Source organism: Podarcis tiliguerta (genome assembly GCF_965153285.1).
Source record: "Podarcis tiliguerta genome assembly, chromosome: 9".
NCBI classification, from domain to species: Eukaryota; Metazoa; Chordata; class Lepidosauria; order Squamata; family Lacertidae; genus Podarcis; species Podarcis tiliguerta.
In genome coordinates, this window is record NC_139542.1 from 20383024 (window position 1) to 20398689 (window position 15666).

The 15666-nt window shown below is 42.1% G+C and overlaps 2 protein-coding genes across 3 annotated transcripts in view; one reads left to right on the forward strand and one right to left on the reverse strand.

The window, feature by feature from the left end:
- Positions 1 to 342: 342 nt before the first annotated feature.
- LOC310657640 (uncharacterized protein C4orf17) overlaps positions 343 to 15666 on the forward strand; it is a 79665-nt gene continuing 64341 nt past the window's right edge. The window contains exon 1 of the mRNA XM_083398609.1: positions 343 to 498. The gene's annotated coding sequence lies outside the window, so the exon portion shown is untranslated. The remainder of the gene's footprint in view (positions 499 to 15666) is intronic.
- Positions 5436 to 13657, reverse strand: LOC310657627 (alcohol dehydrogenase 1B-like). 2 transcript variants are annotated; one of them, XM_083398578.1, is made up of 9 exons: positions 13513 to 13657; positions 12930 to 13031; positions 11662 to 11800; positions 10215 to 10302; positions 9891 to 10110; positions 9215 to 9478; positions 8195 to 8330; positions 7559 to 7697; positions 5436 to 6177 (listed from the first exon to the last, which is right to left on the reverse strand). In XM_083398578.1, the coding sequence occupies exons 1-9, from the start codon at positions 13528 to 13530 to the stop codon at positions 6153 to 6155; spliced, it is 1131 nt and encodes a 376-aa protein (XP_083254704.1). In that variant the 5' UTR covers positions 13531 to 13657; the 3' UTR covers positions 5436 to 6152. The 2 variants fall into 2 exon arrangements, with proteins under 2 accessions (XP_083254704.1, XP_083254705.1); XM_083398579.1 differs by lacking the exon at positions 13513 to 13657 and adding an exon at positions 13309 to 13327.

Here is a 15666-nt window from a genome sequence, read left to right on the forward strand (position 1 = left end):
GCTCAAGTTTGGGAAACACTGCTTTAATGGAATATCCGTTTGCACTTGAGAGGCAAGCAGAGGGTACAACCTCCCCTCTACCAAAAACTAATGCCTTAACTGCCAACCAAGCCAATAGGGTTTGCCATCACACCATTACATCTGCAACCAAGCCTTGAAGCCTTCTGAGATGTCAGTGAGCCATGCATTATTGCCAGATTCAGATAGATGCACCTCATCGTGCCTAAACAGTGGCTCCTGGTCATCACATATGACCCAAATAGGATCTGTGCCCTTTAACATCAGGGGGAATGACTTTTCCAGCCTAGCCTTGTCCCTGAAATTCCGGTTTTCCAAGTGCAGGGAATATTTTGTGCGGAGGAAGATTCAAGCAAGCCGCAACCTGCAACCTGTGAAGTGGTGCTGCCTGGAAACAAACTGTGGTGTTTGAGAGGTAGAAGTGGGCTCAACCTTAGGAATCATTTCCACAATTACCCACACATAGCAAAAAGTATCCAGGTACCTTTCTACCTTTCTTCATTTCATGGGTTGTAAATGGCACAACTTAAAATAGGATTGTGGATTCAGAAGGGCCCCAAAGCACCATCTGGTCTATGTAAAACCTGTCAGATGAAAGAGAAAATTGAGTGTGGGCCTTCATTAATGGCATTTTATGATGGCATTGATATCAAGTATTATTTTCAGAAGAAGCTGCTTTCAGAGAAAGACAGCTCTGAAGAGCTGTGTTTCAAACTTTTATGTTAGCTCGTATCATAATAACCGTGCAAGAAATCAGTTTATTGTGAATTGCACAAATATTTTTGTGTACACTGGAGTTTCATGACGGGAGTCCCCTGTAACATCCAGATTCTCTTTTTGGTGATGCTGTATCTAACTAAGTCATACTCTGAGTAGCCCTAATCACCTGAATTGACCAGCCTCAACTGGATAAAGATTCTTACTGTCATACGTAATAGTTATATTCCATTGTTGAAAGCTTCCAGAATGGAGTGTTTATTGAGATTTCAGCACCAATGATAGAGTAAAGCATGAAGACAGAACCCAGTAGGGATGTCAGGTAATTTTGACAGAAACAGAATCAGAAATTGCAACTGTTTGCATTTTTGTCCCAGGTCCAGAAAAGAAATCAATCTAGCGAATATGGTCAGTACCAATCCAACAGATGTGATTGGTATTCAGTCAACCTTTGTTGTTTTCAAACCCCCACAACAGATATGTAATTAAAGACTCTTTTAAAATATTGTTTTGCTATTTCCTTACAACTGAAATAGTGGGATAATTGCGCAAGTTAAACGTTATGTAAATTACATAAATTACGTTAAATAGCCAACAGTGACACAATTCATGCAGTATGGGGAAAACAAAACTGTAGCAGATTATAATGAAGACAAGTTTGGATAGAAATTGCTGCTTTCTGACATCTTTGGTTTCTTTGTTGGAGTCTTTGTTCTTTGCAGAACTGATTTCACACCAGCAGTTGGTAGCAGATGGAGTAGCAATAGCTAAGCAATGGAAATCCTACAGTGAACGGTAACTAGACTTCTGGTATAAAGAACTGTGGTCAGGAGCTAACACACCCTGTATCTCTTGCAAGAGGACACCAATGGAGCCTGGCATGTTGTATAGGGGGGTGGGAAATTCACTAACAAGAATAGCTGTGGAAGGACACCTCCAGAATCCCACTGACAAATCTGGAAAGGATGGTGTTTCCTTTGTACCACAATGGCAGCTAAATTCTTTGTAGTTTGTCTTATCTGCTAGTCTCACTTTTTTGTTTGCAGTTTTGAGTGATGCACATTTTTGCAAGCAATATAATATAACAATACAAGGCATCTCTGTATGTTTTTTTCACTAATATTGTCGTTTTCAATGCACACTTTTGCGGCGCAAGATTGTGTGAGATTGTGGTGCCCAAAACGCCCACTGTGCTCTAATGCAAAGAAAGAGTTAAGGACTATGAGATACTACAATACTTTTTTTTGGTGATACCTTATTTAATGCATTCCTTTTTTGGGAGGAAGGGGGCTTGGGGGGGTATTGCACCAAGGCCCCCAACCACCTTAATCTGGACAAACTAATGAGCATTTAGCCTGATTTGTTTGTGGAGAGATTAGATAACATTGCATCAAGCAAGTGTTAATCTGCAGTCTCTGTTGCATTTCTCCATCACCTTCCTTACTGCAAAAAGTTGGATCCACAGCCAGGATATTCCAGGATGTGATTCAATTCCATCCAAAAGTAGTAACAGTATGGAAGTGCCCTTTATCCCACTATCCTTTGCCCTGGAGAATTTTTGGCTCAGCCAAGTCACAAGAAATCTCGACAATCCACCTCCTGTTAAACATTAGTGCCCTTAAGCAAGAAAATGTGATTTGCAAGCTCTGAGTCTCCCCCCCCACCCCGTTGGTTTTTTTTGGATCAAGGTTTTAATATTTTGCTCTGATTTCTATTTTAAAAAATCATATGAAAAAGGGTTGTTTCTCTGCTCTTAATTTTTTAAAAAATTGACTTTTTCTCAAAGTAATAATAATAATAATTTATAATAATATCCACAGCCAGCATATTCCAGGATGTGATTCAATCCCATCCAAAAGTAGTAACAGTATGGAAGTGCCCTTTATTCCACTATCCTTTGTCGTGAAGAACTTTCGGCTCAGCCAAGTCACAAGAAATCTCAACAATCCACCTCCTGTTAAACATTAGTGCCCTTAAGCAAGAAAATGTGATTTGCAAGCTCTGTGTCTCCCCCCCACCCCGTTGGTTTTTTTTTGTTTTGTTTTGCATGCTGGTGCTAATTTAGATTCAAATGCAAGTACAGCTGTCATCTCTTTGTTCTGTTCTAAAGGTCTTTTGAATTATTAGTTTACAGCTGCATGCTCTCTGTCTCTCTCTTACTCTCTCACACACATTTTTTAATAGTAATAATAATAATAATAATAACACAGTTATAAAAAGCAGGATGGACACATCCTGTGTCAATGGCTGGGAATCCAGTTCTTTATCTGCAGTGCAGTAGGGACAAAAAGGTACCCCATAACCACATTGTACAGTGTAAATGGGTTGGAGGATGCACTGAATACCTTGTACAAGACAAATGTCTCTGCGTCATCTGCATCTAGTTCCTGATTTAGGAAGCGAGTCTCTTCACTCAAAAGCTGTTTTCCTGGATCAAGGTTTTAATATTTTGCTTTGATTTCTATTTTAAAAAATCATATGAAAAAGGGTTGTTTCTCTGCTCTTAATTAAAAAAAAAAAAATTGACGTTTTCTCAAAGTAATAGTAATAATAATTTCTCAGTGTTGGCACCCGCCCTGTGGAACACCCTCCCACCAGATGTCAAAGAGAAAAATAACTACCAAACTTTTAGAAGACATCTGAAGGCAGCCCTGTTTAGGGAAGCTTTTAATGTTTAATAGGTTATTGTATTTTACTGTTTTGTTGGAAGCCGCCCAGAGTGGCTGGGGAAACCCAGCCAGATGATCGGGGCACAAATAATAAATTATTTATTTATTTATTTATTTATTTATTCATTCATTCATTCATTCATTCATTCATACCCTGCCCATCTGGCTGAGTTTCCCCAGCCACTCTGGGCAGCTCCCAATCGAGTGTTAAAAAGAAGAGAAGACAGCATTAAATATTAAAAACTTCCCTGAACAGGGCTGCCTTCATATGTCTTTTAAAAATAGGATAGCTGCTTACTTCCTTGACATCTGATGGGAGGGTGTTCCACAGGGTGAGCGCCACTACCAAGAAGGCCCTCTGTCTGGTTCCCTGTAACCTCACTTCTCGGAATGAGGGAACCGCCAGAAGGCCCTTGGCGCTGGATCTCAGTATCCGTGCTGAATGATAGGGGTGGAGACGCTCCTTCAGGTTATACAGTACTGAGGCTGTTTAGGGCTTTAAAGGTCAGCACCAACACTTTGAATTGTTCTCGGAAACGTACTGGGAGCCAATGCAGATCTCTCAGGACCGGTGTCATATGGTTCTGGTGGCCACTCCCAGTCACCAGTCTAGCTGCTACATTCTGGATTAATTGCAGTTTCTAGGTCACCTTGAAAGGTAGCCCCACGTAGAGCGCACTGCAGTAGTCCAAGCGGGAGATAACTAGAGCTTGCACCACTCTGGCAAGACAGTCTACGGGCAGGTAGGGTCTGTGTACCATCCTCCAACTGCCTCCAGGCACTCACACAGGACATTCACCGCCTTCACTGGTTCTGATTTAAATTAAAGCATGAAACAAGAAAACAGGACGTACAAAGCACACATTTCCTATTCATCGTACAGAAATAAAAGTATTTTGTCCAAAGATTGTGTTCATGCACTATTCTCAGGAGATCTCCAAGTATGTATTTCTCAAATAGCGTTCCATCCTCCCTAATGTAATTTGTGTTAATGGAGGCTGCATAAAGTGTCCATCTCTATTTGCATATGAAGGATAGGGCTATCCTACTCCATTATCACCTTTAATGACTGTTTTGACACACCCAGTGCTCCAAGGAGGCTATAACCCATATCTTATCAAGCCAGCCTTTCACTGAAAAGCCCTTCATCTTCCAGCAGCTTTCCACTTCCATTCAGCCTGCTGAGGGCTACCAATTTCCAATGAAGCAACTGAGGGTCCCCAGGTTGCCCAATATTTAGTAATGCTAGAACTGGGTGCTCTTTCCCCACACCTCCTCCTGTAATGTACTCCTCTTGAAATGCACAGGTTTACCCCGTGCAATTTGATCAGGAACCAATGCCATCTCTCTATTGCCTTAAAGGTTGCTTCCTTTCCGTAGGCCGCCCAGAGTGGCAAGGGAAACCCAGCCACATAGGATTATTATTATTATTATTATTATTATTATTATTATTCCTGGATTATGACTGACATAGCTTATAACAGTGTTTTGCCTATGTTTTACCCCACATAGCATTCCAGGGGCGGACTTTGGTCTTTAAAATTTCATCGGTGCCCAGTGTGAGGCCAACTACATTATAGTTGAGACACCTTGGAACACCCAGTGCAGCAGAACCGTCACGATGCCCTAAATCTGCCTCTGCTGGGCATCTTCTGAAATATTCTGCCCCTGCAGAGAGCCCTAGCAGAGATATTTGCTTTATAATGAGTGGAAAGGTTTGCTAAACACATCTAGCACTGTCACCCTGAATACCTAATAAAGCCTTATATTTCAGGCAAATATTAAACCCATTGCCCTTGACTGATTTCTAAAGCATATTGACATTCAAGTAAAATCAATGATTTGTCAGTACGCCTTTCAACCGATGTCAGCGACTGGGCTCAAGAACTGGTTCTGCCCCGACTGGGCTAGGTGACTGGAGCACTTTCAGAGACCTTCCAATCCTGGAAAACAGGTCCCAGTGCACTGGACCCACAACTGTGCATTGTGAGCACCAGACTCATGCAGAGTATAAATAACGCGGAAGCTAGCTGTGAAGCATAACTCCTTTTATTTCTAATAGTTACTACAAACTAAAGAACTGGCTTGCATGAATGTTACATCTCCCACTCAGCCATCTAGTCACTTCATAGATAAGACTCTCTCCACACACAGAGTCAGGCAGTTACTCAGGAGCGGAAGAGTAGAAGAGCAGTTTCCGCCCCCTCCTTTCTCAAAACATCAGATCAGGAGATTCTGTCAATAGGAGGGGTGAAAATATCAACATGATTAAGCCTGGCATTTAGCCAGTGGCTATTTAGCTTTGCCATTGATAGATAGACTGGTAGTAGTTTTGTACCCACCAATTCTTAGGAATCTCTGCAGAGAGATTTCAAGCTACTGATTTACAGCATGTATACTCCACTGGGTTGAGTGTGACTTTCACCCAAATATATATAAGACAGCTGCCTAAACTACCCAACCCCTCACCTTTGAAATACATGATAAAAATTATTTGTGTTGTTGCTTCATTAAACAGCATATTGATAATCTGAGTCACAACATAAGATTGTGTTTATGGTAATTTTCTTCTGTTGCATTTGGAGGAAAAACGTGATGGTCTTGGGATAGACCTACGTGTTGATAAAGGAGCATTGCCAGTGATGACATTGCAGAGTCCAGTCATTTTCACATATGTCCTACTAGGCAATGTGGCAATCTGAGCTTGCAAAGGTCATTGTCTTGTATTCTTCCTCCTCACCATGGACTTTAAAACACCAGGACACTGCGAATACTGAAAGATTAAGAAACATTTTTAAATGGAAGGGTGATAATACCTGTTAGATTTTTAATGTTAATGGGCTAATATTTCAGTCGGTTTAAGATCTTGCCACAAATTGCTAAGGAAAGACTTGATCTGGTTGATATTAAGGGAAGGTGATCTTTGAAGTACCATCCATTCATTCTGTTTATTATCCACCTTCTGCCATCGCGTTCCAGGTGGGTTGCTACATTTTCAAATTCAATATTAACACAATTAACATAACTTACAGTCAGAGGAGCAGAAATAGGAAAAGTAGATAGCATACACAGTGAGTAATTTTCAGAGTGGGGGGGGGGGTGGAGAGGAAAGTCTGAACCTGTACAGAAATAGGAAACCTTTTTTATAGTTAACATTTTATTAGAAGGATTTCATTTATAAAGGAATAAAGTGATAAAAGAAAAAGAGAAGAATGGGGTGTGAAAAAGAGGAAATAAGAAGCCAGGTGATAAGCTTATAAAAGTGTTTCCTAGAAAAAGAATTGCACAAGAAAAAGTCCAACAAGTTGATTCTATTCATTTATGCCATCACAGGAAGCTGAATACAAATGCATATTTCTCCCTAACAGAAGCATCAAGGTAAACAGTTTGTGGATGTCATTTCATTGCCCCATCCAAAACACTATCAATTTCAGTTTATAAATCAATTGTTGCTCAGCCTAATGAGATGCGGATCGACCACAGTTGTGGCACAAGTCTTGCTTGTGAACATCCATATTTGCATGAATGTACATTGCATTGTTTCTACATGGGTTTCATTGTCCCATTTATTTATTCATTCTTAATTCTTTGAGGTGTCCGTTTCCCCATTTTGTCTTCTGTTTCTTTTTTACATAAATAGCTCATGCAACTTTCAGTACTAGAATCTAACCATGATCAAGGTAATCTCTCTGTTTTGGGGTTTTTTGGACCACATTTTTTTTTGGTAGATGAATAAAGCGTAGACTTCATTTTAAATCTAGGTCCTGGGGGGGGGGCGTGTTGGAGTGAATGAATCTTGAGTTAAACTGGAGAGGGGTTAGGGGATGTGTACGCAAGCCCAGCTCACGCTACAAAGGAAAACCTGGTCACCCAATATAGTGATGTCATGTGATTGACAGGTCAGCAGGCCACTTGCAGTCAGGGGAACTGGATTCAATTCCCCCCCTCCCCACATTGTACAGAAAAACTCTGCAATGCAACATTGTGTTGGAAGTCTCATATATCCATTTTTAGTCTGCAACGCAAACAACCTAGCTTGAGTCACTCCAGAGGAAGATTGTGTAATCTTATCATGACTATGGCTATGACTCTCAGAACGGCACCCTGCCTTTTCCACTACACTATTGAGGGGTGGGGGTGGGGAAAGGTCTTACCTTTTTCCTGAATGCAGCAGTTCAAAGCCCTCGTTGATTTTATCAAAAGGCAAAGTGTGGGTAATTAGTGGATCCAGAGTAAACTTCCCCCCCATGAAATCTGAAACCAGCTTGGGGACAGCTTCTTTGCTTTTCCAACCTGAAAACAGTAAGTGCACAGTGAAGATATGGTACTCTAATTATAATGCCATAAAAAAGGAGCAAACTGTTGGTTAAAGGTCTGGCAGTCCCACAAATTTATAGCCTGAAACCGTCTTTGAACTTGGGTTATGCAATGAGATTGGCCTTGATGTTGTGACAGATCTGTGGGTGGGAGGGAGATAGAGGAGATACTAACGTAGTAATTATGGGGCAAGAGCTTGCGTGGAAAACCTACAAAGGGCCAAACCGCATGAGATCTTAAATGTATTTTCACTTGGTAAGAGAATGATTTTTTAAAAAAATCTAAATTGTATTTCCTGGGGGTAGGGAAACAAATCAAGGTGTTTCTCTAATTTTGTGTTATGCCATGCTCTCAATGACAGACGTTTTATGGCACAACCCGCTGCCACCCCAAGCTGTTTTGTGATGGGTGCCCTCAACACTCTCTCAGAATTTGAAATGTGCCCTCTTGATAGAAAGCCAGTAGGCCCATACCTCCAAATATAGATCCTTTCCAAGTGCGCCCCGTGAAGATAAGTGCTGGAGAGAAGGTAATTTCAGAAGCTGAAGGGGGCACTCCGACAACCACGCTGGTCCCATAATTCATGTGGCAGGAAGCCAAGGCAGCAGTCTGGGGGAAATCCAAAGGCATGACTCTTGAATCAAGCGAAGGAGAAATACCATCCATGATCACCTCCCATGACACAGTCAGACCTCTCAAAGGTTTTACTGTTCAAAGCATAATAATAGCAATGGAAGAAAACATCCCTATCTTTTCTTCCTCCCATGTCCAGCTACATAAAGGTAAAGGTAAAGGGATCCCTGACCATTATGTCCAGTCGTGACCGACTCTGGGGTTGCACCGCTCATCTCGCTTTATTAGCCGAGGGAGCCGGCGTACAGCTTCCGGGTCATGTGGCCAGCATGACTAAGCCGCTTCTGGCGAGCCAGAGCAGCGCACGGAAACGCCGTTTACCTTCCCGCCAGAGCCGTACCTATTTATCTACTTGCTTTCGAACTGCTAGGTTGGCAGGAGAAGGGACCGAGCAACGGGAGCTCACCCCGTTGCGGGGATTTGAACCGCCGACCTTCTGACTGGCAATTCCTAGGCTGTGTGGTTTAACCCACAGCGCCACCCGCGTCCCTGTCCAGATACATGCACACCCTGGAAAGCCTTTTTGGATGGTGACGGCCTTCTGAAGAATGTGGGAAGGGATGCTGAGGGGTGGGCTTATGTGGGAGAGAAGAATCACCCAAAAGGATCATTCTCACCCCTCCATGAGCCCCTCATGCCTGAGTCCCATCCCACATTATTCCATAAGTTACCTGATCAATGGGTGGAGGATGTTTAAAACTCTGACATGTTCTACTGTCTCAGAACCCAAGGCCCTTGCTGCAACAGATTATCAGATCACAACCCAGTGAAAAATAGCAACCACTGAAGAACAGGAATGCAGGAAATTCCATCTTCCCTTTTCAAAATAGGACAGTAAAATCCTGCCTTCATGCATGTACCATGGTGTCTGTGCGCCCAATCACTTCAAATGAATAGTCAACACCTTCACCGTCTGTCAAGCCATACAACACTTCATTGATGGGCTTCTTGAAATCCAGAGGGTTGACACACTCTGTAGCTCCCATCTCTTTAGCCTTGGGAAATTTATCCTTGTTGATGTCGACCCCGATGATTCGGGAAGCTCCAGCTGCTTTGCAGCCCATGACAGTTGAGAGGCCAACTCCTCCCAGACCATAAACGGCACAGGTTGAACCAGGCTCCACCTGAAATAATAGAGCCATAGAATTGTAGAGTTGGAAGAGATCATCTAATCCAACCCCCTGCAGTACTTGGGTCTCTCCTTTAGTATATGATGGCAAGGGTGCTCCCCCTGGGCAATTGGTTGTGGATGGGATTGCTCCTTGATGTTCAAAGCATCCAAGAGAGAGGTGGGATGCTGGAGAACTACGTCTGTAGCAAGAACGTGAATGCAGGTCATCAGTGTACTTCCAGTGGATTGGTGGGTATTTAGTGGCTTTGCTATTTTATATTGTTTTGATTCATTTACAGTATTGAATGTGCTTTCACCTGGTTTTCCGCCAGAGCCCCAGAGTTCACCTGTCCTCCTATTTCTGTCTAGACCTGCCTCAAATTCCCCACACTGAATATGAGCATTACCAATGTTTTAATCCTTACCTTTGCACTGTTGATGGCAGCACCATAGCCAGTAGAAAACCCACAGCCAATCAGACACACTTTTTCTGGAGGAGCTGCAGCATCAATTTTGACCACCGCAGACTCATGCACCACGGTGTATTCTGCGAAGGTGCTAGTTCTGGCAAAGCTGTAGATCTGTTGGTCTATGTAAGTGAACCTGCTGGTGCCATCGTGCATTAATCCAGTAGGGACACCAAAGCTAAAAGATGAAGAAAGGAAAATCGTGCTTTGGGTTGTGTTTTCTTTAATCCAACATTCGCACTGCTGGTGTTTCCAATACTGTTTCAAATAACTTCAACTCACTCGCAGAGTTTGCACAGATTGCCTCTGGGATGTTTGCATGCGCTGCATTCTCCACACTGGGGGGCAAAGAGTGGGATGACTTTGTCTCCTGGGAATGATGAAAATACCATCATTAGCCTGCTTAAAGTATTCGGACAAGCTAGTACATACCACAGGCTTGGGGAACCTTCAGTCATTCAGATGTTACTGGACTACAACTCCCATCAACCCTAGCAAGCATGGCCAGTGGCCAGTGTGATGGGACAGCTGAGCTGAGCCAAGGCAGCCAACCCAAGTGGAGTGCAAGGAATCTTGGTTTTCTTTTTTTAATGCTCTGTGTGTCTGTTTCTAATCTTGCCCCTTTCTAAAATTTATCTATTGCAGTGTGTTTTTCTTTTTGTAAATCTACCAAAGAATCAAATCTGATCAGGATTAAAGGGTTTTCTCAAGATGGTGGAGGGCATGTGTACAGTGTCGCATTGGTGCAGTGCTGATGGCACTTACACTTCCTCTGATAGGAAATGCTTTTTGGGGGGCGGGGGACAGTACAAAATTGGGGAGGGGGGTTTGAGGAAGGTCGGTTGGAGGGGGGAAGTGAGAAATGTCCCTATTTTCATCTGAGCAATGTTGGAGGGTATGTCATGAATGTTGCAGACTCTCGTGCAGCTAGCTGTGAAGTGGGGAGCACAAATTGAATTCAAGAAGTGGGTTCTTTCATGTGCATGTGTAGACTGCTCTGTTCATGCATGCCCACTGGTTGCCACTTTGTTTTCAGGCCCAATTCAAGCTGCTCATTTTAGTGTTTAATTCCCTAAACAAATTTATCACCCAATAGCTTAAATATTGTCTCTTCCCCTACAGACCCTAAAGACCCTCTTGGGCAGGCATCCCCAAACCCAGACCTCCAGATGTTCTGGGACTACAATTTCCATCATCCCTCACCATTGGTCCTGTTAGCTTAGGATGATGGGAGTTGTAGTCCCAAAACATCTGGAGGGCTGAGTTTGGGGTGCCTGCTCTTGGACATTCAAATCAGTAGAAGGGGCCCTTTTGGTAGTTCCTCTTTCATCAACATTTTGGGGTATTGGCAGTATAGCAGTCCTGGTCTTTGGCTCCTGAGAATAGGGAATACCCTATTCTCTTGACTGCAATTTGTTTTAAATTAATATTGCAAGTTTAAGTTGTTGTGAACCACCCTGGCAAGTGATATTAGTAGTAGGAGTAATATCAGCAGTTAAGTAAAAAATAACTTTGCTGACTCCTATTCAGAAATGTCTAGCAATTGATTCCAAATTCTGGCATTTACATTAAAAAGCTAGTCACTGGCCCACAGCTGACCGCCCTTCCCTAAAGAAAACACTTTCTCGGTCATTCTTCCACCAGTTGGTTGGCTCTCCTAGTTTCATTTGATCCTTGTTGACCAATGCTGTGAGCTGATATTTTCTGGTTGCACTCTGCTTTACCTTACCTGGTTTCACACAGGTGACTCCTTCCCCAACGCTCTCTACAACACCAGCTGCCTCGTGACCAAGAATAATGGGGAACTTTACCTCCAATGCCCCACTTAGCACATGGTCATCGGAGCGACAGATTCCAGACGCCAAAATCTGGTTTAAAGGAGAAAGTTTTTTATTTTATATTATTTTAAAAATTCAGTTCATGAATTGTTTCCCATAAGATATCTCAAAATGCTATCGCAGTAAAAACATAAATAATAGAAACAATTACAAACAGATCAACATGTACAAATTTTTAAAAGCAATTAAAAATAATTTCATGTGTGAAAACGATTTCATATCTAATTCAGACTGGTTAAAGATCTCCACTTAACAGGTTTTTTCGTGTGTGTTTTTGAAAAAGGAAGTCTTTAATTGACACCCATCATCCAATACCTAATATAACCTGGGAGCTTTTGAGTTTCACCTTGGTCCTAGAAACAACCCTCTCATGATATTGCTCACAGTCGAACTTCTCCTGCAGCAACTTGCAGGGGTTCAAAACTCTCCCACATTTCCACATCAGTTTGCAGGTTTTTGTTTTAAAATACTCATGAAAATTCATCAGGATATCAGTGCAAATTTCTCCTAATATAAACACGTTTGCTATAAAGATCTACAATGACTCCCCATGTGTTTCTAAGCACAATTCAAAGTGTTAGTGTTGACCTTTGTTAATATTCTGATTTTAATATTCTGTTGTGATTTTAATATTCTGTTGGAAGCCACCCAGAGGGGCTGGGCAACCCAGTCAGATGGGTGGGGTACAAGTTGTTGTTGTTGTTGTTCAAAGTGTTAGTGTTGACCTTTGTTAATATTCTGATTTTAATAGTCTGTTGTGATTTTAATATTCTGTTGGAAGCCACCCAGAGGGGCTGGGCAACCCAGTCAGATGGGTGGGATACAAGTTGTTGTTGTTGTTGTTGTTGTTGTTATACTGAGTCAGACCATTGGTGCATCTAGCTCAGCATTTTCCACATTGACTGAAAGCAGCTCTCCAGAGAGTCAGACTAGGGACTCTCCCACACCTGCCTAGATATACCAGGGATTCATCCTCAGACCTTTTGCGAGCAAAACAGCTGCTCCTTCACGGTCTGCAGCTCTTCCCCATTCTCATATTGTTTTTGAAAGCATAAGTTAGGTAGATTTATCTTTAAGTGCAAACTGAATCGAATTCCTCCATCCCTAGTGCAGATACTAACAATCTGCAGAAATGCCATTTTTGGTTTGTCTCTCTTACCTTAATCCGAACTTCATGTGCCTTAGGTGGGGCAACTTGTACTTCCACAATACTAAATGGTTTCAGGACTTCCCAGACAACGGCAGCTTTGCACTTAATGACCTGAGATAATAGAATATCATAACAATATTTCTGTATGCAACTGTGCAATCCTATCTTGGACAACCCCCGCCCCCAATAAAATGTGTATACCATTTGATTCTACAAAACCTCAAAACAATTTACAGTGACAGCTCTGATTTCAATGTCCTGTGAAATAACAGAAGATCATATACTATTTTTCCACGCAGCTAACATTGCAATCCTGTGCATGTTTAATATTCAATATGCGCCCCAATACCAGTGTTAGATTTCTGGGAAAAGAGGTGCCGGTACTCACCATGAATGCCTCCTTTGTTCTCTTACAATGGCAATGGCACCCATCTGAGAAGTGCTGGAATTGAGTTCTGGTGAGTTTCAATTGAAAAAAAGCCCTGCCTATAGCCAAATTCCTCAGGGTGGCTTTCAATTAGCCTATTTTTATTTTTTGTATTTATGGATCTTGGGGCTGAAAAAGCAACTTTAAAAGAAATCATCTACTTACTTTCCCTGCAGTGCTCATGATGTTGAGCTTTGTAATCTAGCGTATCTGCTTCCTCTGTGTCGTTTCAGAACTTCTAGTCTATCCTCCTAGAAGTACAAAGGTTCTGCTGCAAATATTTGATTTATCTTTCAACTAAACATAGCCCTTCCCCAGTTCAACACCAAGAAATGTGGCCACTCCTCTACGTTCAGTTTGTTTGCACCTGCAATTTCACAACTTTGAAGGAAGTAGGTTAAGAGTCCTCAGCTGTGGCACAATACACCGTACATTTAGATTGCACTCAAGGCAATAAGAGCCTTATCCTCCATGAAAATTTGCTTTAATATTTTCCAAACTGTGCAACGCATCCGTTGTGGATCGCACCCCATGGGCGATTCTGGTCCGTGAGTCTGCTATCAGGAGGGTTTTAATATTTTGCTTTGATTTCTATTTTAAAAAATCATATGGAAAAGGGTTGTTTCTCTGCTCTTAATTAAAAAAAAAAATTTGACATTTTCCCAAAGTAAAGCATGAAACAAGAAAATAGGACATACAAAGCACACATTTGCTATTCATCGTACAGAAATAAAAGTATTTTGTCCAAAGATTGTGTTCATGCACTATTCTCAGGAGATCTCCAAGTATGTATTTCTCAAATAACATTCCTTCCTCCCTAATGTAATTTGTGTTAATGGAGGCTGAATCTAGTGTCCATCTCTCTTTGCATACGAAGGAAAGGGCTATCCTACTCCATTAAATTTATTACCTTTAATGTCTCTGTTTTGACACACCCAGTGCTCCAAGGAGGCTATAACCCATATCTTATCAAGCCAGCCTTTCACCGAAAAGCCCTTCTTCTTCCAGTAGCTTTCCACTTCCATTCAGCCTGCTGAGGGCTACCAGTTTCCAATGAAGCAACTGAAAGTCGCCAGGTTGCCCAATATTTAGTAATGCTAGAACTGGGAGCTCATCCAGCAATAGCTGATAATTTCTGCAAACACAGAATTCCAACACTCTGCAGCAAATCTGCATTCCTACCATATGTGGATAGGTCTCCTGACTGACATAGTTTATAACAGTGTTTTGCTTGTGTTTTACCCCACATAGCATTCCAGGGGCGGACTTTGGTCTTTAAAATCCTCCAGCATCCCCCCCCTATGCCTTCTGTTCTGCTCAGTTGACTACATTATAGATAAGACACCCTGAAACACCCACTAGGCTCAACGTCCAAGGCAGCAGAACCATCTTGATGCCCTAAATCTGCCTCTGCTGCGTGTCTTCTGAAATATTCTGCCCCTGCAGAGAGCCCTAGCAGAGATATTTGCTTTATAATGAGAGGAAAGGTTTGCTAAACACATTTTGCACCGTCACCCTGAATACCTAACAAAGCCTTAAATTTCATGCAAATATTAAACCTGTTGCCCTTGACTGATTTCTAAAGCATATTGACATTCAAGTAAAATCAATGATTAAGCCTGGCATTTAGTCAGTGGATATTTAGCTTTGCCACGGATAGATAGACTAGTAGTAGTTTTGTACCCACCAATGCTTAGGAATCCTGAGAGTCAAAAAGAAAAGAAAAAAGTTTCACATCTTGTAATGTTTTATTATGTTTTTATAAATCTTGGAAACCTCCCAAAGTGGCTGGGGCAACCCAGTCAGATGGACGGGGTACAATTATTATTATTGTTGTTGTTGTTGTTGTTATTTGCAAAAGCCTGTTCCTTGATATCAGGAATCATCATGCAAAACTTGGTCACTGTTTTGCTTCATATGAAAGCAAATGTAGGAATCCCAAGTCCACTCACAGGGGCAATTGCAAAAGGAAAGTCAAAACAAACGAGGCACGGTCCAAACAACAACAACTCAAAGCTCAGATGTAGTAACCAGACAGGTGGCACACCAAGAAGGATGTTGTTGTGGCATTTCTGCCAGAAACTTGAGAGTTTAAACCATGAGTCTTCAGTGTCCCAAATACACTGCTGCAGACCATCTGGAGTGCGTCAGAATTTTGGTCTACTCATGAGGTGTAGCTTCTTTACAAGGAGCCCCTTGCTCCTGATGAGCCCTTGTTCTTCAGGCAGGCACTCCAGTGTCTTACAGCTGAACTTTAGATGCTACAGCTTCCTTGGACTCAGTGACAGCTCATCCTCTACCTCTGATACTGTTCCTGGG